The sequence below is a fragment of the Fistularia commersonii genome, chromosome 34 (genome assembly GCF_037954325.1).
Source record: "Fistularia commersonii isolate RoL2024-O1a breed Wild chromosome 34, RoL_Fcom_v1.0, whole genome shotgun sequence".
Taxonomy (NCBI): Eukaryota; Metazoa; Chordata; class Actinopteri; order Syngnathiformes; family Fistulariidae; genus Fistularia; species Fistularia commersonii.
The window spans coordinates 5,942,725-5,964,850 of NC_141317.1; the positions used below are offsets into that span (position 1 = coordinate 5,942,725).

At 41.7% G+C, this 22,126-nt stretch overlaps 2 protein-coding genes and 3 non-coding genes across 7 annotated transcripts; 2 read left to right on the forward strand and 3 right to left on the reverse strand.

Annotated features, from left to right (window-relative positions):
- The first annotated feature begins 13,686 nt into the window (after window positions 1-13,686).
- On the forward strand, window positions 13,687-16,545 carry fkbpl (FKBP prolyl isomerase like). The gene is made up of 4 exons (XM_086141838.1): window positions 13,687-13,826; window positions 14,398-14,559; window positions 14,649-14,932; window positions 15,734-16,545. The coding sequence occupies exons 2-4, from the start codon at window positions 14,400-14,402 to the stop codon at window positions 16,397-16,399; spliced, it is 1,110 nt and encodes a 369-aa protein (XP_085997964.1). The 5' UTR covers window positions 13,687-13,826; window positions 14,398-14,399; the 3' UTR covers window positions 16,400-16,545.
- Window positions 16,546-17,963: 1,418 nt separating this feature from the next.
- trnaf-gaa (transfer RNA phenylalanine (anticodon GAA)) lies at window positions 17,964-18,036 on the reverse strand. Its single transcript has one exon. It is a non-coding gene; the product is annotated as a tRNA-Phe (tRNA).
- Window positions 18,037-18,449: 413 nt separating this feature from the next.
- ebp (EBP cholestenol delta-isomerase) lies at window positions 18,450-20,374 on the reverse strand. 3 transcript variants are annotated; one of them, XM_086141368.1, is made up of 5 exons: window positions 20,270-20,374; window positions 19,593-19,905; window positions 19,459-19,495; window positions 19,235-19,365; window positions 18,450-18,979 (listed from the first exon to the last, which is right to left on the reverse strand). In XM_086141368.1, exons 2-5 carry the CDS (start codon window positions 19,900-19,902, stop codon window positions 18,759-18,761), a joined length of 699 nt encoding a protein of 232 aa, XP_085997494.1. In that variant the 5' UTR covers window positions 19,903-19,905; window positions 20,270-20,374; the 3' UTR covers window positions 18,450-18,758. The 3 variants fall into 3 exon arrangements, with proteins under 3 accessions (XP_085997494.1, XP_085997496.1, XP_085997495.1); XM_086141370.1 differs by having other exon boundaries at window positions 20,253-20,339; XM_086141369.1 differs by lacking the exon at window positions 20,270-20,374 and adding an exon at window positions 20,029-20,153.
- Window positions 20,375-20,911: 537 nt separating this feature from the next.
- On the reverse strand, window positions 20,912-20,983 carry trnah-gug (transfer RNA histidin (anticodon GUG)). The gene has a single exon. It is a non-coding gene; the product is annotated as a tRNA-His (tRNA).
- A 962-nt stretch (window positions 20,984-21,945) lies between these two features.
- trnae-uuc (transfer RNA glutamic acid (anticodon UUC)) lies at window positions 21,946-22,017 on the forward strand. Its single transcript has one exon. It is a non-coding gene; the product is annotated as a tRNA-Glu (tRNA).
- Window positions 22,018-22,126: the final 109 nt, after the last annotated feature.

Genomic DNA, 22,126 nt, shown 5'->3' on the forward strand with positions numbered 1-22,126 from the left:
GAGAACGAAAACTGAAAACACTTCACTCTGTCAGGCCCTTTCTTCGCTGAGATAAATCTTCGACAGCGTCAACAGAATACATACAGATACAAATCCAGATGTCAATGCATCCATTGAGGATCGATTCACATACACCAGGCATGATCGGGGACACTTGTCCATATTCATATGTTGTATGACTACCTATGGATTATATATTTTAACTACATTGATCCACATTCCTCTTCCCTTTGCCCATAAATTATATTTAAGAATGATAAAATGTTGATATTCAATCTGGTTGATGCAGTCAATGCTACGTGACGTGACATATTTTAATCAGATGAGAACTTTTATGTTAAGTGAGTGGTGGATTTACAGTACTGCATACTGAGAGGGAAACAAAGCCTGCTGCCTTACTGGGATTTATTTTCTATACAAAAAAAAAAAAAATGGAGTCATTTCAACCATGTCACTGGATGAGATAATATACCCTGATAGTTTTTTTTTTTTTCCCTTCAGATTCATCAGTTGGCCAAAATAATAATTAACCACAACAAATAGTTATTACAATATTCAAACAAAATATTTTGATAGCTAGCTATCTGTGTGATTGATTTATATATATATACACACACACACACACACACACACACACATATATATATATATATATATATATATATGTATATGTGGTATAACTTTGTGTGACCTGTGATGTGATGTTGTAACTACACTGGATGTTCTCACACTGCTTGATTGACATTCATTCCTGTCATGAAATTTGTATGGCCTGCCTGGCGGTTTCAACTGAATATATGAGCATGGGCTATTATGGCCCTTTGGTGAAACGATGTGTGGCGCAGGCCCTATGTTGTAGGATGGATCCCTCCACGCCCTGAGTGATGAGAGCAGCATTTAACCGGCTGCAGGTGCGTTTGAGACAGGCGGCTCGGATCTTTGAAGTGGAAGCCAACTGGGACCCCTGCCCATCTCTGACCAGCAGTCGACACATTCGCTTTCAATTAGCACTCTTTCTTCACTCCCAATTGCTGCTCTTTTGTTTTCGATCCTTCCCGTTCAGTTATATGTGTCCCAAAGTTAACGGTTTATTCTGAAAACGGGCGTTGTGCAATTGTTGTGTCCACGATATAGTTACAAGGGTATGAGGATTTTACCCCGGGAAAAAAAAAATCATAGTACCGTGACATGCCGTATTGCTGTCATGCAATTTTCAGGTACAATTAATTTTAAAGGGATAAAAAAAAAAATCTTTGTTTGATTTTTTTTTTTTTTTTCCTCTCCGCTGCAAAAAGATAAGTGAATGCACTCTGTGCATTTACTGACCGCGAAGTAGTTGTCAGGTGTTGGTCAGGATGCTCGCCGATCGGAAAATTTGTGACCGTGCGTGTTATTTGTTGTTGTGTTTGTTCAATTCTTACATCACCTCTCTTTTGGCTTTATGAGTCGTGATCGTGTCTCGGGGCCAGGATGAGCATCCAAAGAACTGTAAGTTCTCAGAGTTCTGACACCCTGATCTGTTGTTTTTCATTTATGAAACATGAATCATGGATCTCTTCATTCTTACACACTGAATAGGACACGTTTGGCGCCACAAAACGAGCAAAGTCATACCGGCTCTGGAAAGATTGTGTAAATTCTGCAGCTGCTTATTGGTGCTTTTTACTCAAATGTATGGACACACAAGCACATGCATGAGTACTCTGTGTTTGTAAGCATGCACATATCTCATTAAACATAGTGCAAAAGAGAAATAAATGGCTGTTTCAATGGTAAGCTCTCTGGAGGCAGCTACATCTGGCTTCTGTTAGCCACAAGCGTATAAAAATCAAAAGTGGTTTAGTTGCAAGTGTGCGTGCACACACACACACATACACTGGGAGGTAGGACTCCTGCTTGGTGGTCACCCCCACCAGTCCCGGTCTCTTTTATACCAACCCTCATGAACTCAGCAGTTATCAAGGGGCTCAGACAGGGACTAGCATTCCTGGCACAAACAGTAACAACAACTCATATACGGCCTCTTTCCAAAATATTAAACCTTTAAAACCCTATGGATAACTGCCTGCCAGGCATCTTCTAATATGTCTGAGTTATAGTGGGGGGTGTCAATCACAATAGAATAACTTGTCACAGATGAAACACTGGGACTAAAAACCCTGGTGTGTGTTTTTTTTTTTTTTTTTTTTGTCCATAACCACAAATATTTTATTTTTTTCCATTTTCATGTTGGATGCAAGTTCGAACCAAGTGATAGTTTTTGAACTGAGAACACAAAAAAGCCAGTTCACCAATATGAAAGAGAGAGTTTATGGGAAATAAACACTCGCATGCAAGCGAGTGATCTTGTCTGCCTCTGCGTCTTGGATGTCCAAACTAGTCTGTATACAGTCTGTGACATTTGCGAGTTAGTGATTAGAACCTCTTCATAGTTGCTGGCGATAGAGAAGAAACTGACACATTCTTGAAGCATGCGCTTTGCTGTCTCAGTGTGCGATACGTGCGTAATTTGTGATTCTAACGGCCGATGCCATATTTGGCCAAACTAACTGAAGGATGGCCATGCCGAAGGAAGCTATAGGTGAGCAGGTGGCAGCTTGAATTCCCGATCGAGGCGATGGCGTCTTTTCGTTTAAACTATTTTGCAATTTCTAGAATTTGTCTCAAATTCTCTGGTGTTCTTGTTGTGTTTAAATGTCACTGAGGTCAGAGCCAGCTCATCCTGTGTGTTCCTCCAAGCCCAGCAGGCATGTCTGAAAGGCTCCAAAGCTCTATGAATATTCTCTGGCCTTCAATTTCCTGCCATGTTAAATCCTGGACAAACCATCTATCTTGATTTCTGCTTGGGTGGGATGGACAGCACTTCAATAACTCCTCTATTATTGACATTAGACCATAATGTCAGACATAGCGAACGCGGTCCAAAGGTTTGACCAAACAGGGTAGCTACATGTTCAGAAATGACCATTTGTTAAAGTGTACGTGCTTTTTCCCCCCGAGGGTTTCGGCGCACGCATGATCGAATCTTTGTTGCGCACTTCATCAAAATGAAAACGCTTTCTCGGTGAAGAACATCAGAGATTTTATGTGGCCGGCCGAAAGCGGCGAAGTCGAAGCTGGCACATCCTTGGCAGCGAGCTGGCAGTTGTCCTGGACTGTCAGAGTGAAATGTTGCCCATGTGTCAGTTGTTAGTAAACCCTACTATCTATGACTGTGATGGACGGGTTCTTTTGGGCCTCTGGATGTGCAACTAAAGACCATAAAAAGAAGTGAACAAAGCTACCATGACATCACTGATTGCTTTTTAGACAGCCTTTTTTGAATCCTCAGGTTGGGTATTGAGCCAGCCTCTATAATGGACTATAGGTACCAGGCTTGGCAGGAGCAACACCTCCATTGGCCCCACCGTGCCAGACGTTTTTAGCTGTTTCGTACGTCCTCTACCAAGCAGGATACACCTTTGACATCACCTGACACATCAAATGCTTTGTTACACAGAACCATCTGGAAAGAACAACAGTGAAACAGTGTGAAGAGGAGCAGGCACATTTAAAAATACTTGGCAGGTGATTGGACACAACATCTGTCTTTGACCACCTATCACAGGCCAGCTTTAAACCAAACTCTTGCCGAAGCCAGCTGAGAGAAGAACAAAACCATCATTTCCATGGAAGAAAAAGCTTTCCTCCCTTTCGTCACCTAAAACCACGACTATAGCTGCCAGTAATTTGTCCGGGTCAGCCGACCGGCTGGAATTTCTTTAATGTATGCACAAATGGATGATTTAAGGTCACGCAGGACGGATCCGTTACAGGGATATGGGAAATTACATCACTTGTGTTCAAGGGGACATATAAAAACAGGTTAGTTTGACTCGTGTCCCTCTTTCAGTAATAGAACCATCCCTTGATGGTTCACGTGACAAAATAAAATAAAGTAAAAATCCGGCTTTAGTCGATATTGAAGCGGTAGTTGCTTGAAGGCGCTGTCTTCTGATCCTCCGGCAGAAATCCCAAAGATGGCGGAAAACCTCATAAATGTGCAGATCGAGGAAGACAGAAATGTTACATAAATATTTGGCTCGTGATCCGTTACCATTCAGCTCGTCGACGCAAAAGTCTCGAAACTCTTACCTGGCTTTTAACACGACAATCTTTGAGTTGGGATGAGAATAATTAGGGAAAGAAGTTTATTATTAACAACTAATCTCTATTAAAAAAAAAATAGCTGCGGCCAACATGTGGCTACATTTCACAGACTCTTGAAGTGATCAGACTTAAAGGTAAAAAAAAAATCCCGAGAAATTGAGAAATTGAAAAATGTATAATTGTGGAGGTCTAAGATCCCTCTCACCTGATTCACGTCTGACTTCCCCTTTCAATTCCTATCCTTTCTCAGAAATGTTGCAATGCGTGAACATCTGGCCATGTGCTTCTAATTGAACTACGGGGTCCTCCTTGGTGGTCTTCTATCTCTCGTTTTTCCTGCCCTTCGCGCTCCCTCCCGGGCTCCTCCTGCACCCCACACCCTTCAACCATGTCCTACGTGATCTTTCTCAATCCCACCCGGCCCTTCAGCTCCGTCCCGTAACATTTATTGCCTCTGACACTAATTCTCCCCTTCACCTAGCACATATGTACTACTGCTCATGTGTGATCTTTGTCTTGTCTCATCTTCTGTTTGTCTTTTTTCAAAGTCAATCAAATTATACTCAAGCGTGAATGATTCTTGAAGAGGAATGTGTGAACTGAAGGATTTTTAATTTATCAGTGGGTTTAAGATGAAGCGGTGGATTTTCGCCGTATAAGTCAAAGACAGTGACAGACAGAGCGATCCGCGGGTGACAAATTCAAAAATCTCGTAAATTCCACGGAGGGTCTTATCAGCGCGCAATCAGAGGGATTCGAAACAGACGCAGTCGTCCTCGGTAGTTTGTGGGCCTTTCGTGCACCGCATCGGAGTGTGCAACAGAAACACATGTCCACATGAAGCGTTTTCACTGATCACGCCGATATGACTGAAAGAACAGAACGGGAACACGACCGCCTCCGCGCTGTGTCAGCAACAAGACTCAACGTCTGCCAATGCTATCATTAAAACTTTGTGAAGTCGACGCTGTCGCGTATCAGACGGCATAAATGAGGGAAAAGATGATTGGAGTAGATTGCGTTGATCTGGATGTTGGTATTTGTGACGCATGTGATATTAATTCCGCTTTTGACACAAGAAAGGTCATGAGGTTTTCGTGAATTTCTCCAGAATGAGAACAATGAAGAGGAAAGAAATGGAAGGAGGAGAGCTGAGGAGTGACTGATTGCAGGGCATCACACCAAATGGGAACCAGAGACTGTGAGATGTCAGAGCTGCTATAGATTTATACTTTACCTGCTCCCCTGAGATCTGCCACACATACACCCTCTCTTAGCAGAACAAAAGAGGTGGAAGAGATGTGAAAAAGTATGGGCACAGAGTCAAAGGTCAAACGGTGCAAGAGGATTAGTGAGGCAGGCCTACAAAAAAGGAGCGAGATCGGCGAGTAGAGAACATTAACGTGAGGTGAGGACTAAACAACATTGTTAGATTGAACATTTTTTAGACCGGCGTTTTGAGCTCGGATCGCAGCGCCGTCCACTCGCCTTTACATCTGCCCTCCGCATGTTACTCCGATGGGTGGGCTGCCCTCTTCTGATTCCACTCTTTTTTTCACACTCCCTTGTACCTCTCTCCAGGGTAGAGGCACAGACACAAATACATCAAAAGGTAGCTTGTTAGGAATGAAAAATACTTTTAAATGTATCCAAATGACATGCAAAAAAAGCTGAGACAGATTCAAATACTATACAAATCTTTGATTGGTTAGAACTAACTTCACAGGGCAGCTGTTCAATTTTGCATTATTTACATTGTGACCAGCAGATCGCAGCGGCTAAGTGGTCCTGTCTTTCCTATTTGCAGTCTTTGCGCCCAGAATGGAGTAAGCTTCGGGAGACATCTGTTGCAACACTGTTTCACAACCAATGCTGAATGAATGAAAACAGATTACCAGAAAAGCTAAACTTGTATCAGCAGATACAGAAATGATGAGGCTTACATTTCATCCTGTATAACCCACCGCTTGGCTCTGCACCCGAAGGAGCTCTGAATGGCCCTCAGTCTAACTTAGTCTAATATAGTGCCGAGTTGGAATAAACGCCGCTTCAGACCATTATATTTTTTTCACATTCGACAATCCACTGAGTTAACAGCTAATTTATCTGCAAAGGGTGTCGCAATGTACCATGGTTATCACAATGCTGAAATGTGACAATACATATGATGAAGCTCAAATCCATTGAATGGTTGAACACCAGATACTTAGTTGTGAGTTCCTCAGTTTGACTGACGTGTCGGTCGCCTCGGGGTTAAGTTAAAAAGAAAAAATGTAAAGATGACATTCAGCATTTTGCAACAGAGTTATGATTAGAAATTAGGGAAGAGAAACGGAAAAAAAAAAAAAAAGATTACGCAGCCTTCTATCTGGTATAGTCTAAGAAGGAATGTGTTACGTTTTTGGGTTTTGTTACTTTGAATTACATCTTTGTGACAGTGAAATGAACCGCGATCCTCGTATTGTCGATCAAATCATCACATGAGATATAGGTGCATCATATGAATGTTTGACAAAATTATACACAAAGTTATTTTAATATCTACCCGATTTATCTAAAAGATAGTATAATAGCGAGAGAACAACAATATGCCTGTCTTCGGTGTAGTGGAATCAAAATATTGGGGTCCGTGGTTTATTTGAGGCACAGATATCAGCAGGTGTGTAAATCAATAAAATGTGAACACATAGAGGTCGCTGTCTTTGTTCAGCCACACACAAAGTACCGCCGGGGACGGCGCAAACAGATATATAAGCCGATGTCCTCCCCTCCTTTTCTGTAGCTACTGTATCCATGTCATTCCAATGATGTTATGGTATTTACCGGCAGTGACTGGCAGCCAACTTACCACCACCCTGCAGTCTGAAGATAGATACAGATGGGGATTGTCCCACCGCAGACATCTCGCTGAGAACCCTGCATGAAACCTTCAAGAGTAACTGACAGACACACATGACGGTACATGCTGACAGACTGCCGAGGTGCAAACAGTTACTTTGACTGGAGGCTGGTGTGAATTACAACCTCTCAACAGATTTCAGATCCAGATCTCAACCCCGCTCCTGTATAAATCACAACCAGCTAGGTGAGTCTGGGATCCACCGGTTTGGTTTTTTTCACCGTGCCCCTCGCCTTCCGCCCCAGTCCCACCGTTCTTCGTCTCTCTCGATAACCCACAGTGAGTTAACTCTCTTTAAATGCAAGCGGGTGTAAAAGCCGAGCAGCTGATGCATCTCTAAGTTAAGCCTGTAGGCCTAACATGCAAGGTCTCTCCTAAAAAGGCTGTAAAATCTTTATGGATATGTCAACCCAGCTTTAATATCGAGCCTCCTCATTGGCTGGCTCTTAAAAGACGGTACCTGCTAATGTTATTTATGCTGTTATCAGCTCACGATCACCTTCGCAAGAATCTGCAGATATCACAGAGCCACGAATGTGTATAGCAAACGGCGAATGAGCGCAGCGTTACATGACATGAGCAGGTGGTATGGAGGTATGCGTGCAGATGTTGTGGTTACTCACTGATACTTGTATATACCACAGTGAGGTCTAACTGGTGTTATCTAAAGTGCTTCGCTGGTATTAAAAGTTCACATGGACTGCCAGACTGTATGTTGGTGTGACTGCTCAATGAGAAGCATATCCAGATGTTTGCTAGTTACCATGCGTGCGTAGGCCTAATGGCCCACAGTGACTTTCCCTGATCACGCACCACACATACACCACAGGAAAAGAACACATGAAAGCTCTGTCAAAAGAAAGTCCTCAGGCCCCCTCACAGGAAGATCCCGTTACAGCATGTGCATTGATAAAAACGGTCCCCCCATCTGCCCTGTGGCTTGCGATAGCCATCTCCTCCCCTCACTGGGTTCCTACCAAGGCTGCGCAGGTCCGACTGTATAACTGTCCCCCAGAGAAACACTGTAATGGAGTTAAGGACCCTGTTTATGCGCCAGATAGGACAAATTTACCGTAACGTAATGCTGGATTCCACATAGTGCTGGTGGGTATGCGTATTATAATGCTTTATGTGTTCATTAATTGCAAAATGGTGGCACACTTAGTGTAATTTGAGTCTGAGGGAGAGCGCAGGTTAACTATTCCTATGGAGACACAAAGGAGGTCCAGGAAACAGCTTCCGATGTCTAGTTTGTGTCTTCGAAGATGTGAAAATACATTAAACAGAGAGAAATGAAATGGCTTTTACAGCAAGTTTTAAGCAAACTGTTTAACGAACCTGTGAACACTTGTTTATATGACAAAATGGATTTTGAATAATACAGACAAATAAAAACCCATCCAAAATTTATGTTCATAAAACTAAACAAACAATGGACAAAGTCTTAATGTTGTTATATAAATCTGCACCGATTCCATTTAAGTTGCTGTATTTGTGTTGATGTGTGGCGAACAGCATCCAATTACGATGAAGCCTCATTTACTTCACTATTTTCCATTGGATTATGTGTATTTGTTCATTTTGATTTGAGCCAATGTCATTTATTCCCATTCCAAAATACATAATAAACAAATATTGATATATAACTAATAGAGCTCTGTGTCAGATCAAAGGGATTCCAAGCACAAACAAAAATGTGTGAATAAACTGGCTGGTTTCCTGTCACACGTCGTATTTTATCGTTTTAAAAAAACTTGCTGCCAGTTAAAAAGAAAAGAAAACATTGAATGCGTTACACGGTGGATTGCTCTGCAAGTGATACTGATGTAGCCAAAAAATACCTGAATTGAAATTCCCTCATAATTCTGATAAACTGTTTGGTTCTTGGTTTATTAAAGACCTGGAAGTTACCGGGATTTGCCAAGATTTTGTCAAAGAAAAAAGTATATTTGTTTTTCAAGAAGAGGTCACTTCTCAACAACGAAACAGGTGGCAGAGCAGATTAGAGAGCAACGTTCATTTATCAATCACATGTATCTCATAAAACTAGATGCCACCAAATCTGAAAGTTTCTTGAACCTTTTTCCCGAGCCTTTTAACAGCCGATCGACCAGCAAATCTTTTTGATTAAATGTAGATTGTTGTTCATCGTCTGACAAGAAATATTATGGTCTGTTAGGCCGCCTTAAAGGATGTGAATGAGCGCTCTCATCATTACATTATGATGTAGATGGACGGCCCCGACCAGCAAAATCCACCGCTTATATGGGAGAGGAGGGTCATAATTTACTGATTTTAAATTTTGGCTTTCGGAAGTGTTGCATTGATCGATCAGAACATAAGACCGATAATGCAGAGCTGATGCACGCATGCCTTTTCTTGCTCCTCATTTTTAACCCCATCTTCTCGGTGGAATGAATCAGCCTCAGGATCAACCCTGAACCCAACCTAGAAACCTCGATAAATCACCTTGGTCCGGACAAAAGTGCTGTAACAAATTCAATAAAACGTGTTTTGATTCCATCATGGATTATTGTAATTATATTTTTTCAGAGTGAGGTTTGGGACTCCAATTAAAATGGGACTTGTATCCACTGAATTAAAGCAAATCAAGAATGTGGTATCGGCCCTTTTGTAATACATAAAAACAAAGCTTAATAAGAAATGTTGATTGTCATGTCTTTTTACATGCCAGTTTGCAATTAGATAAATTACATTTTCTCACTTTTGCACATTGTTTTACAAAGCTCACGCTTAATATGAAAAACATGGGTCGATGTAACATATTCATTTCACAACAATATCGCTATTTTCTTGAATGTAGCAGCATTAAACGTGTCATGTTTGGAACTTTTGTATTATTAATATTATGACTTTTTAAGATTGAAATCAGATTGAAATATAATTTAATCCACATGCATACAAACAGGTATTAAAGTGTCATCTCTGAGCATAACGGGGGTCACGAGGGTTGGGTTGGGGCGGGCTGGTCCACTTTGCTAATACCGAGTGTGGGAATAACTTAGCTTCTGCCTTTACCCTGAGTTTACATTGTGAAGTTGAGCCTTTTGTCAGTGATTCGCACTATAAACAACAAACAGCCTGTAGGGATAATGACTAGATACAGTTAAAGTGCTCGGCACACACACAGCATCATGTCCAGCGGTCCCACTCTCGGAGGAATAAACACCCTGTAGTGTGGCCCGATCTGTTTACGAGTCAGCCTCTGGTTGGCCAGGGTCGCGGAGGGTACGTGTGTGCGTGCGTGTGTGTGTGCATGTGTGTGTTAGTGTCTGAGTGCGTTAGGGAATGTGTGATAGAGGAATTACAGGCGATCAGGCCGCCCCTTTCACGAGCGAAAAACAATCACATAGACGGGCTGAATGTTAAGTCAAGCTCGGTGTTTACAGACTTTGGTGGGAACTTGCTGTCGCAGTATCCTGCTCTCTGGCTCTCTGGGCTTTTAGGAAGTTATAGTTCGGATTCAGATTTGACCAATCATGTTGATGCATGTCACTTTTATCCGTGTAAATTGTGTCGATCAACCCCAATTGGGGTGACAGTGGTCAATCAGCCATTACTCTCTCCACCTTCAAAACACAGTTTTCCCTGTTGCCGGCCTTTTTCTTGACTTATAATCTCAACCGGTCACTGCAGTTGAGGCTGATGGACTATTAACGTACCCTGTGGGATGTTGATGATCGGTTAGTTGGTAGAAAAGAGAAACACCCGATGAGAAGAAGTGCAGAGGATTAAAGAGGAGAAGTGAGAATACTTTGAATATGAACAGAACACACACTAATCCAATGAATTGGTTCTACTTCAGACAGGGGAAAAACTATTAAATCAAAGCAAATACTACAGCTACATAATCACTTAATGTTACCAAGCATATATGTAGTCTGAAATGTAAAAAGATGACAAAAAAGTGTAATTTTAGGTGCCTGTTGTGCACAATATTGAATATAAAATCACATTACACATGACTCACTATGGGGCTTAAAGGGGGCCGACCCCACTTGTGAGGTATGTCATTGCAGTTAAAAATAAACTTTAAACAGTGGGGCAGTCGACTTGCATAAATAACTGAGGAAAGTCACGACACGTTCATTCAGTGTCTTTCACATTGATTTCAGACGAATGGAAGGTGACAGAGTTAATGTGTCAGGAGACTCAGCACACTCACATGCATCGATATGGAGGTCATTTCCATGAACCCCCTTTTCAGAAGATCTCCGGTTACAGTTTCATTGTAATGTGTCATGAAATTCAGGAATTTTCAGTCTTCATGTTTAGACAAATGATCACGGATCGCCTCTCGGACAACCGTCTCCCACCCTTTCTCAATGTCTCTCTGTAAGACACACACACACACTCACACAAACGGCAACATGCGTAAGATATTCCTCTGATAGACCCTAATGGTTTCAAAAGATAGAGCCCCGACTCGTACTGACAGGACAGATTAACACACAGGCTTTAGACATGAGTGGTAAAAGTCAAAGGTCAATCCTTAGACAGAGGTGTAAACTCTGATCGTGTGTGTTTATGGATGACAATCCTGGCAATAGTAGTAAGTTGCCAGATACAAAACTCTTTTCATAAATTCCTCACGCTCACTACTGGACACTAGGTCATAGCTACCCAGTTTTTATTCAGTTCTAGAAAGCGATTGCGACGGGGCATATCAGCCGTGTAAAAATGCCTAAATATCGGACATTTTTACAGAAGGGATATTGATTACAAATCAAGAAATCAAACTGCCCGGTGCAACTCGAGTGACTTTGAATCTTTGACCATTCTTTTGATGTAGTTATACATACGTCGTGAAGAAAGTGACTCGGGTGCAGAGCGCGAATGTGTTCATTTAAAGTGAAAAAATAATTGTTGACAGAAAACAGTATATATCAAGCCATAAGCCATGTTTATTTTTGAAGTCAGGAAGTGAGCTATTAAATTAGAATAGAAGAAGAGTCTCTTTTTTATTTAGTTTAGACAATTCTGATTGTTTTGGGGAGACATGTGAAGTTCGTACTATAAAAGATTTAAGGAGAGAAAAAAAGAAAGACGACATTGACCAGAGGTTCCTCTTCTTTCCTGCTCACACATTTTGACTTATGTGCTCATTTGTGCGCTACATTTGCAGCGGCCTCTGCAACCGCGCAGGCAGCGTCTCTGTCTCCACCTGCAGGAGGATGACGACACCACAATGCTGGTGAAAAATGCAATTGTTGAGAAAGAATCACAAGAAATTCTGTTGAGAACGGAGTCACTTGAAGAGGAAGCAATGGCCGTGCGGTATGCATTGTGTATCTTTACTTTTTTTTTTAATATTTAGATTTTTAGAATGAGTTATACATTTGAGATGTTCAAAGAGGTTTTAGTTATATTGTATATACAATTATATAAAATGCTAAAAATAATAATGTGATAGAAATGCCACTAATCACTACATAAAGTGCATAGATTGCAAAGAAATCCTTGGCTATGTTGAGGTGGCTCGCAGTGTTGAATTTTGAATTTTGAATTCTTGCAAAAGCTCATGAGCCTTTTTCGTACCGTCTGAAATAGTCTAAATTCTCTTAAAGTTCTTGTCATTTGGTGTTGTCATATGAGTCGGTGCTTGTTGATATGACTGGGACAGTTTTAGTTGACCTTAATTAATCTTGAACCAAGACTCGGAAAGAGTTGAATATATTTTTCTTTGAGTCTTGTTGAGTGGAGCAACCAGAACATCCTCCTACTCAACATCTCCAAAAGCAAGGACAGGGTTGTGGACTTCCGGAAGAATTGGAGGAGACAGGTACCGACCAGGGTGAAGAGGTGAAGATAGGGGACTCCTTCAAGTATCTGGGGTCCACATCAACAATAAATCGGTCCGGTCACACAACACTGATGCACTCTACGGGAAGGGTCAGAGCAGGATGTTGAGACTGTGGTCATATGGCGTCTGTAGCAGGCTCCTTAAGACCTTCTACTCGTCTATGCACGTATGATAGTCCATTGTGATTCCTGTCTAACCAGCGTCTCCCAGCCTGTCCATCACCATTGCAAACAACAAGGGGCTACTCTCAACTCTCAGCTGGCATACATGTCCTGCACCAGCCTGCCCAGTGACGTACGTCAGGGGAGGCAAGAGAGGCCGTGCCTCTCTTGCCAATCTTGGAAAGAACAAAATATAAAAGGAAAAAAATAATCAAATTGTCATATTTATTAGTGATTTGCACTATAAAGGTATTTTTCATTTAACTTAACCAGTTTTAGATTGTTTTTTTATTCAAAAGAGTTTTTTTTTGGTCAACAACTGTATGTGTGTTACTAGTGTCTTGTACTGAGCGATCATAAAATGTCTGTGAGGAGCCACTAAGTGAGGCACGGAGTTCTCCTGCCTCATGGTAGGAGGCGCTCAGGAGTCCAGGGATTCTTCTGGCTTCTCTAAAATCAGTACCTCGCCAGCCATGAACCTCACCGAGTCCAACAAACTTCTTTTGCCACTCCAGACTTCCAGGTACAGAACCACAGTCCCTCTCTCGGCGCGGGGCGGCAATCGGTGCGGACTCCTGCTCGATAGGTGGCGGTATGCAGGTCTAAGGCTGTCAACCATTGAAGCAACAGAAGAAGAAACACTACGAGCAGAAACGGGCGAAGAAGAAACAACAAATCCGGTGTTTGTTGTGTTTTAATTCAGCGGTGCAACGTTTGTTTATCCTCTCGACCTCGTCGGCGTTTTCTGGTTTGATGGGGAAGCTGATGATTGACGTCACATCTGCTGAATGACGTAAGCAATATTTTAATGTTACCACTCATTGATGATGTTTATTGTGATCTGTTTTGCACCAATATCTGGCTCTGTTCTGTTTGCAAACGATTCAACTGAACAATTCAATACCGCGGACTTGCTGCTGTGTCATTTCAGGATTATAAGTAGATAGGTGTCTCCTCGTGCACGCATATGAAACGTGCACGTTAGTAAACTGAATGAATGCAAACTTTGATACCGCCTAGAAATTCGGAAAAAAACAGCTAATTATATAGGTTAACTTATTATTAATAGTCAAACAATCTTCTTCCTCTTCGCCTCCCCCAAGATTGTATCACAGCTGCTGGACAAGCATGAACTTTATCCCTCACACGACACAAGACAATAAAATATATCCAGGTTTTGTGAGCCATTAAGCCATTAATTCTCTGCAGCTTCACCCGATTGTCACTGAAGCTCAGAACTTAAAAATGTAGCCGCATTGAATTTATGAATGAATGGGCGAGAGACCATTGACCATGCAAAAATGTGTTGACGTGTCAAAAAAGCAGAGGTTAACTACTATTCATCGCGTCTTACATGAGCGCAGTGATGGATCCTCCTCACCCTCTGGATCAGCTGCACAGCGACGCCGAAGGTGACGCCTGTGACATCGTCTCTTGGGTGGCAGTGTGTCCCGGAGGCCCCTGTAGGGTGCAACAAAAGCTGAAACACCGAGGGAGTCAACAAACTCCTTCCAAGCCTGCAGAAGGTGCCAACGTGATATCTTCCTGATCATTTCCACGACATCATTTGATCAATGAATGAGTATCAAGCAATTGTTTACATAATCTTTTCCAGAGGGGCCATCCAGATGCAGTCCAAGGTTGGGTTCACTGTGCTGTGTCCGTGCACAGCTCATGGCTAACGTGCCGGACGCCCAAAGTTTGACGCCGGCAGAAGGAGAAGAGGAGCAGCGAGCCGAGTTGCCGCTCCCCGCTGTTCCTGACGTCGCCTTTCAAAGATGTCAGGACTCGTTGCTGCAGGTCCCACTGGGCACCTGGATGACGCTGAGGCTCGGGGAGGGTCAGTGCGACATCACGGAGGCGTCTTTGGAGAACATGAGAGCTGGAGAGACAAGTGAGGTAAATATATACAGGACTGTCTCAGACAATTAGAATATTGTGATAAAGTTCTTTATCTTCTGAAATGCAATTTGAAAAACAAAAGTTACTTTTTCATGATATTCTAATATTTTGAAATAGGATTTTTGAGTTTTCTTAAGATGTAAGCCATAATCAGCAATATTAAAATAATAAAAGGCTTGCAATATTTCAGTTGATTTGTAATGAATCCAGAATGTATGACATTTTTGTTTTTGTAATTGCATTACAGGAGATAAAGAACTTCATCACAAGATTCTAATTTTCGGAGACAGTCCTGTAGATAGCACTTGTGTCAATTTCGTGATTTACTATATGACCTGTTTTTCTCAAGTGAAATGTTCTCAAAATTGAAATAAACATGGGAAAATCATGTTCAGTTTTTTGTGAGGGTCGAAAGGTTAAAGTTTCATAAAGTGTGTATTCAAAGAGTGCTGAGCGTTGAGATAAAGCGGGGATATGTTAGAGAGGAGCCTTTATTTTCAATTCCCTCCATTTGATATTAATATTCTCTCATATTAATGAAACTGTCCTGAGCTAGAAATAACAAAGCAAGACACTTTCTAGATTAATTTCCTAGATTATTGTGATGTAGGTGTGAAAATAACAAGAAAGAAAAAATTAAGGGAAATTGCATGAAATTTGTGAAAGCCATCAGAAATAAACCGATTTTTCTACTTATTTGATGAAATTGAGAAGAGAATAAATAAAGCTCTAAAGAAAGAAAAAAAGGGAAACTTTTTTTTACAGCTGTGCTCACTGTACTTTCTTTTTGCTTCCCAGATACTGCTTTCTCCGACCGAGAACGAACGAGACGTGCTGCTCACCCACCCAGCGCTGGAAAACCTGCCTTTGCGTGCCACGATTGAACTGCGAGCATTCACTCCTGGCAAGGAATCGTGGGAGATGTTGCCCCATGAAAAGTGGGAGTGGATAAAGTCACACAAGGAGAGAGGAGGAATGAGATTCAGAAGCGGGGACGTTTGGGGAGCAGCAGACAGCTACAGCCGGGCCCTCAGGCTCCTCATCCCCCTACAGAGCCACGTCAAAGAGATGGAAAACCTCGCAGACGGAACTGAGAAACAGGGAGAGGCAAACAACTCTGATGAAACACGGGACCTTAATATTGCTAAAGAATACAAAACCATTAAAGCTGAGCTCCACTCCAATCTGTCTCTGTGCCAGCTCAAACTGAAGCAGCCCCGGCGAGCGAAGGCCAGCGCCACCAAGGCCACCCAGCTGGAACCGCACGCGGCTAAAGCCTGGTACCGGCTGGGCCAGGCCTGCCAGATGGTGAACGAGCTGGAGGAGGCCAGGTGGGCCTTCGCGAACCTCCTGAGACTCCAGCCAGAATCACCCGCTGCTTTGAAGGCGCTCAGAGATGTTGCAAGTCGAGAGAAGGAGACCAACGCGCAGTTGGGGCAGAGACTCCGAAAAATGTTTAGCTAGGATAGTCGGGCAGTCATTGAATGTCGCCACATATTTGAACAAATGAAGTCTTAATAAATGTGTGAACGGTTCGTTGTGCGTCTTGGGCTCAACTTAACCCCTGTTCAGTGTCCGTCAGATTCTGATTGTCTACTTTTTGAAAATAAAAGGGAAAATGCAAAGGAAATCAGCTATTTCAGAAAATGCCGTAGCTGATGTATTGTTCAATCAAACATGAGTGATTAAGACATACGATGTTAATCACAAAAACCTAAAGCAACGAGTAGTTATGATCTGTACTGTTATTTTGACTTTTTTTTTTATTTTATACACAAAAAATAAAGCCTGTCAACTGTGAGTATTTTCTTCTCGGCTAAATATACACATATATATGCGTGTATGTAAATATAAATTTGTGTGTGTACATTTACTGTGTGTATACATATATATGTATATGTGTGTGTATATATATATGTGTGTGTTTCTGTATATACATATATACATATACATATATATATATGATAATTTTGTTTGTGTTATTGCATCACAAAGGATCAAGAACTTTATCACAATATTCTGAGACAGTCCTGCACATATTTAAATATACATGAGTATATGTATATATATTTATATGTATAAATATATATATATATATATATATATATACACACACATATATATACATATACATACACACACACACACATATATATATATATATATATATATATATATATATATGCGCGTATATATGTATGTGTGTGTTTGTGTGCGTGTGTGTATGCGTATATATATATTCTTATTCTTCTTCTTTCGGCTTTTTCCCGTCAGGGGTCGCCACAGCGAGTCAACTTTCTCCATCTAACCCTATTCTCTGTATCTTTCTCTCTCACACCAACTACCTTCATATCATCTCTCACTACGTCCATAAATCTTCTCTTTGGTCTTCCTCGAGACCTCTTGCCTAGCAGCTCCAATTCCAGCATCCGTCTACCAATATATTCTCTATCCCTTCTCTGTACATGACCGAACCATCTCAGTCTGGCTTCTCTGACCTTCTCGCCAAAACATCGAACATGTGCCGTCCCTCTGATAGACTCATTCCTGATCCTATCCATCCTGGTCACTCCCAAAGAGAACCTCAACATCTTCATCTCTGCAACCTCTAGTTCTGCCTGCTGTCTTTTGGTCATTGTAACAGTTTCTAGTCCATACATCATCGCTGGTCTCACCACTGTCTTGTACACCTCTCCTTTTATTCTGGCTGAAAGTCTTCTATCGCATAGAACCCCTGACACTTTTCTCCACCCATTCCAACCTGCTTGTACCTGTCTCTCCACCTCTTTTCCACACTCTCCGTTGCTCTGGACTGTTGACCCTTAGTACCTGAAATCCAGCTGGTTCCAATCCCCCAGTATGCGTATATATATATATGCATATATATTTAGAAAGTTTTTTTGTGTTTTTTTGGTATATGTCTGTATGCTGTACTTGACTGTCGAGTAAGGCGGCAAAAATAATAATAATAATTTATAAAGAGAATTATCAATTTGCTGTCAGCAGACAAGCATCGGTTCTGCCAAAATGCCGAAACCCGGGATCGAACCAGGGACCTTTAGATCTTCAGTCTAACGCTCTCCCAACTGAGCTATTTCGGCGTATAACGCATAATGGACTGAAATCTCTATATGTCTCTTACTTTTGTCAGTGAGGTGATAAAGTTGTTGAAAGGTATTTGTAACCTGTCGTTTTGCTTCAACGGAAATAAACCAGCTTGCAGAGTGTTTGGCTTGCATCCATCTTTACAAGTCCCTGCCGCTCCCATGTCTCGACACACTATCGCTTTGTTGCACAGACACGGAGAAAATCAATGGCCATCGGTTGCATCTGACTGAGCCTGGATGTTTTCTCTGAAGCGTCGGATTCAGCATGTTTTCACAATTTCACCGGCTCATAAAACGTTTATGGAATCTTAGGTTCCTCAGTATCTCAGTAGAAGCAGCATCTAGGAACATTCAAAAACCTCAGGAATTCCAAAAGAGGTTGAATTTTCAACAATACACACTTAACACAGAAGTGGAAACAGTTTATTTAATTTGGTCGCCTTGGAAAGAGTCACATCTTCACATCAACAGAAATCAAGTTACCCCAGCATCACTGCTTTAATTCCCAACCAAAACAGAGTGTTCAGACTTTTAATGATTAACAGATAAAAAATAAGATTTAGCAATGGACTACAGCTAATAGTTACAGATGTTTTGCAGAAGATGTCTTCTAAAAAAGACATCAGTGAATGCAAAAGACTCCCTCTTCATTGGTCTTTGAGCCCTGAAACCACTGAGTTAGTGTCCCACTGTCACTGACGCTTCTCTGTGGCGTCTCATTGCTTCTTAGACTTGTTTGACATTGTGCTGTCTACTCTTGCCTGAGCTGCAGAGAGTTGTTTCCAAGCATCCAAGATGAGCGTCAGTGGAATGATGACCCACAGTGCGTTCATAAACACGTAGTAGAACCAGAAGTAGACTGGGTGGCCCAGTTGGCTGTGAGCATAGCCATCTCTGTGCTCCGTGTAGAAGTAAAGCAAGGCTCCATACACCTGACCTAGAAAAATAAAACATAGGTGATAAATCATGCCTTGTTAAAAAATATTTTCAGAGGTTGTGAAATGTGGATCTATTTTCCATAAACACTAGAGGGCTCAATTTAATGTAACAGCTCTCTGACTGTAAAACCCAAGAAAATATGTGGAACTGGTGCAGCCTGGAATGTGACATGTGGAATCTAAGTTTTCTACACTTCTGCTAATACAACAGTAAAATTCCAATGAAGGAAGTATATATGAATCCATCTTCATACCTAAAGAAATCATAAGCTGGAGAAGAAATCTGTAAGACTTGTTGGTTAAGAAGGCAAACACGGTCCAAAAGCTGGATGGTCCCCATAGCCACGCAGTCACAGTCTCCATACACACAGTGAAGTTATCAGCTCTAAGGGAGTAAAGAAAATCATGTATCAGAGGTCAAGGCAATATTTGCTCAAAACCTAACAATAACTTTGATAATTTCATGATGTAAACTCACATCATGTAACGACTATCTCCTTTCCCATATTCTTTCCCTGTTCAAGGGAAGATGAAACACATTTGGAGTGTACAACAGAACATTAGATAGTTGCATGATAGTAGTTATGATAGTGTGTTTTGTTTTACACTCACAAAGTTGAGACAGGAGGTTCTGATCTCCTGGTAGAATATCATAGTACAGTGAGAACCATCCCTCAAGGACACAATGGATAAAACCGCAAACTGCAAACCAGCACACTGCCAGACGCCGCCATGTCCCCAGCCTTGCAGAGACCCATCTACTGCCAGATATCATCCAGGTCAGGAATACAAACACCCCAGAAGTAGAGAAGAGAAACAGCAAGATCTCTGACATGGCTCGTTCGTTTGCCACATAGTTGGGAATTACAAGGTCCTGTGGAAAGTAAGGATGAAGAACACGCGTCGTCCGGGCACCTTCCATTACCTGAAGATGGATAATTAAAAAAAAACTGTGAGGTCTTTTCAATATTTAATATTACATTATTGTTTAAGGTATAAAGAATGGTGGGAGACTAGACATCAATGTAAAGTCAGGCTAAAATCTTACTTTTATACTTTATTTTCTGATCATCTTTGTATGGAATAATTACTCATTCCAATTATTTTAATCAAGTCTTGCTGAATGTTTACATAATTCCCTGATCGTAGCTCATTTGTTGGTATTTTGGGGGGGTGTTGCAGATGTTGCAAGCTCCTCATTAATTTCTCGATAAATAAGTCAATATAGCTATACAATGGTAGTGTAAAAAGTATGGTCCCAGTTCTCTTTACCGAAGGTATTTCCAAACCTGGAGCGTCCGACTGCAGATCAGCTGCCGTGATGAAGAAAAGTATTAAAGTGGATTTGAGACACAGCGCCAGGACACACGCATGTTTCCTTTCATTTCGGAGGCAAAAGCCAGGAGGGGGCGGTATTGTGGGCGGACCCTTGTGACCAACCTGTCCAATCAGGTACTTGAATGTATTGCGCAAACGCCACTTACGACGTACTCGGTCGATGATTTGCTGACGGCCTCGGAACATGATTTCGTTGCCGTCGGATGCCACCAATCAAAACGTATCTTGCTTCAAACGCCCGCTCCTACTTTACCTTCCAAGGATAAGGAGTTGTAAAACAGTTTGTAATGTAATTCAACTAATTGCTTTATATTGAAGGTTAAAGTTTTCACCGTTTTTTAAATCTTGAAATATTACCTTTTACCAGAAATTGAACTCCTCAGCCGTGTGAAAGTTGGTGCCGGAGCCCCCTCTTTCCCGCAGATGGTAAAGACATCGTTTCATAGCTTATCAAAGTTTTTGACTGGATAAAAGAGTGAAATAAATGCATTTGAATGGGAGGTGATTGAATAATGCATAGACCGTAATAAAACCGATATGAGTTCATTTCACAGAAACAAAACAACTCTCTAGCCGTGCCAGGGTTTCATCCCTGCCGTGACCCGGATTCGAACCGGGGTTGCTGCGGCCACAACGCAGAGTACTAACCACTATACGATCACGGCGAGCTACAGAGAGCGATGATGATGGTGGTGACAGTGACCTTTATCAAGGAGGATTGAAAGAGCGGTTTAGAAAGAGATAATATGCTGTTTCATTCGCCCCAAAATGTTTCAGATTCTACGAATGCTTATTCACAATCATGAGTGTACATTATTATAGTGACTAAAGTGTCCATGAATGCCAGATAAGAAAATTGATAAATCAGAAATCAATAAAATATACAAGTCGATAAAGACACAAAGTTTGCCCTTCGCCCCTTTGCCTCGAGACCTCCTGCCTGGCAGCTCCAATTCCAGCATCCGTCTACAAATATATTCACTATCACTCCTCTGTACATGACCCAACCATCTCAGTCTGGCTTCTCTGACCTTCTCTCCAAAACATCGAACATGTGCCTCTGATAGACTCATTCCTGAACCTATCCATCCTGGTCACTCCCAAAGAGAAGCTCAACATGTCTGCAAGCTCTGCTTCTTGCTTTTCGTCATTATAACTGTTTCTAGGCCAAACAGTATCGTTGGTCTCACCACTGTCTTGAAGAGTCCAGGACACATACCAAAAACCCCAATCTCTTCACAAAGAGCATTCTGCGCTGTCCTTTTTTGTTGTGGGCATCTGTATTGTGTCCAGTTTATTGTGCATGTGAACCCCAAGGTACTTGTGCGAGTCAAGTGCAATGTATGGATTGAAGTAATTTAATGTTTGAAGATAAGACCTTTTGGAGACAAGGTCAGAGGGGGCAGAATGAGATGGTTTTGGTCATGTACAGAGGGGAATGGTGAATTTATAGGTAGAAGGCGGCTGATTAGCACTGCCATGCAGGCTGCAGCCAGCAACCTTCCGCAATGAGTGTGTATTTGTGATGGAAAATGTTTGCCGATGGTGCACAAATATAATTTTTTTTTGTTGTGGACGGATAGTGTGAATGCTTTGAAAAAGCCATGATCATCCTATAATGTCGTAGTCCCATATGGTCTAGCGGTTAGGATTCCTGGTTTTCACCCAGGCGGCCCGGGTTCGACTCCCGGTATGGGAACTCGTTTATTTTTGTGACAAACATGCTCCGATTTCGATATGCTTACATTATTTATAGTTTTTAAACTTACAGTTTATACTAGCAGTATAAACTAAGAGACACGAAACGA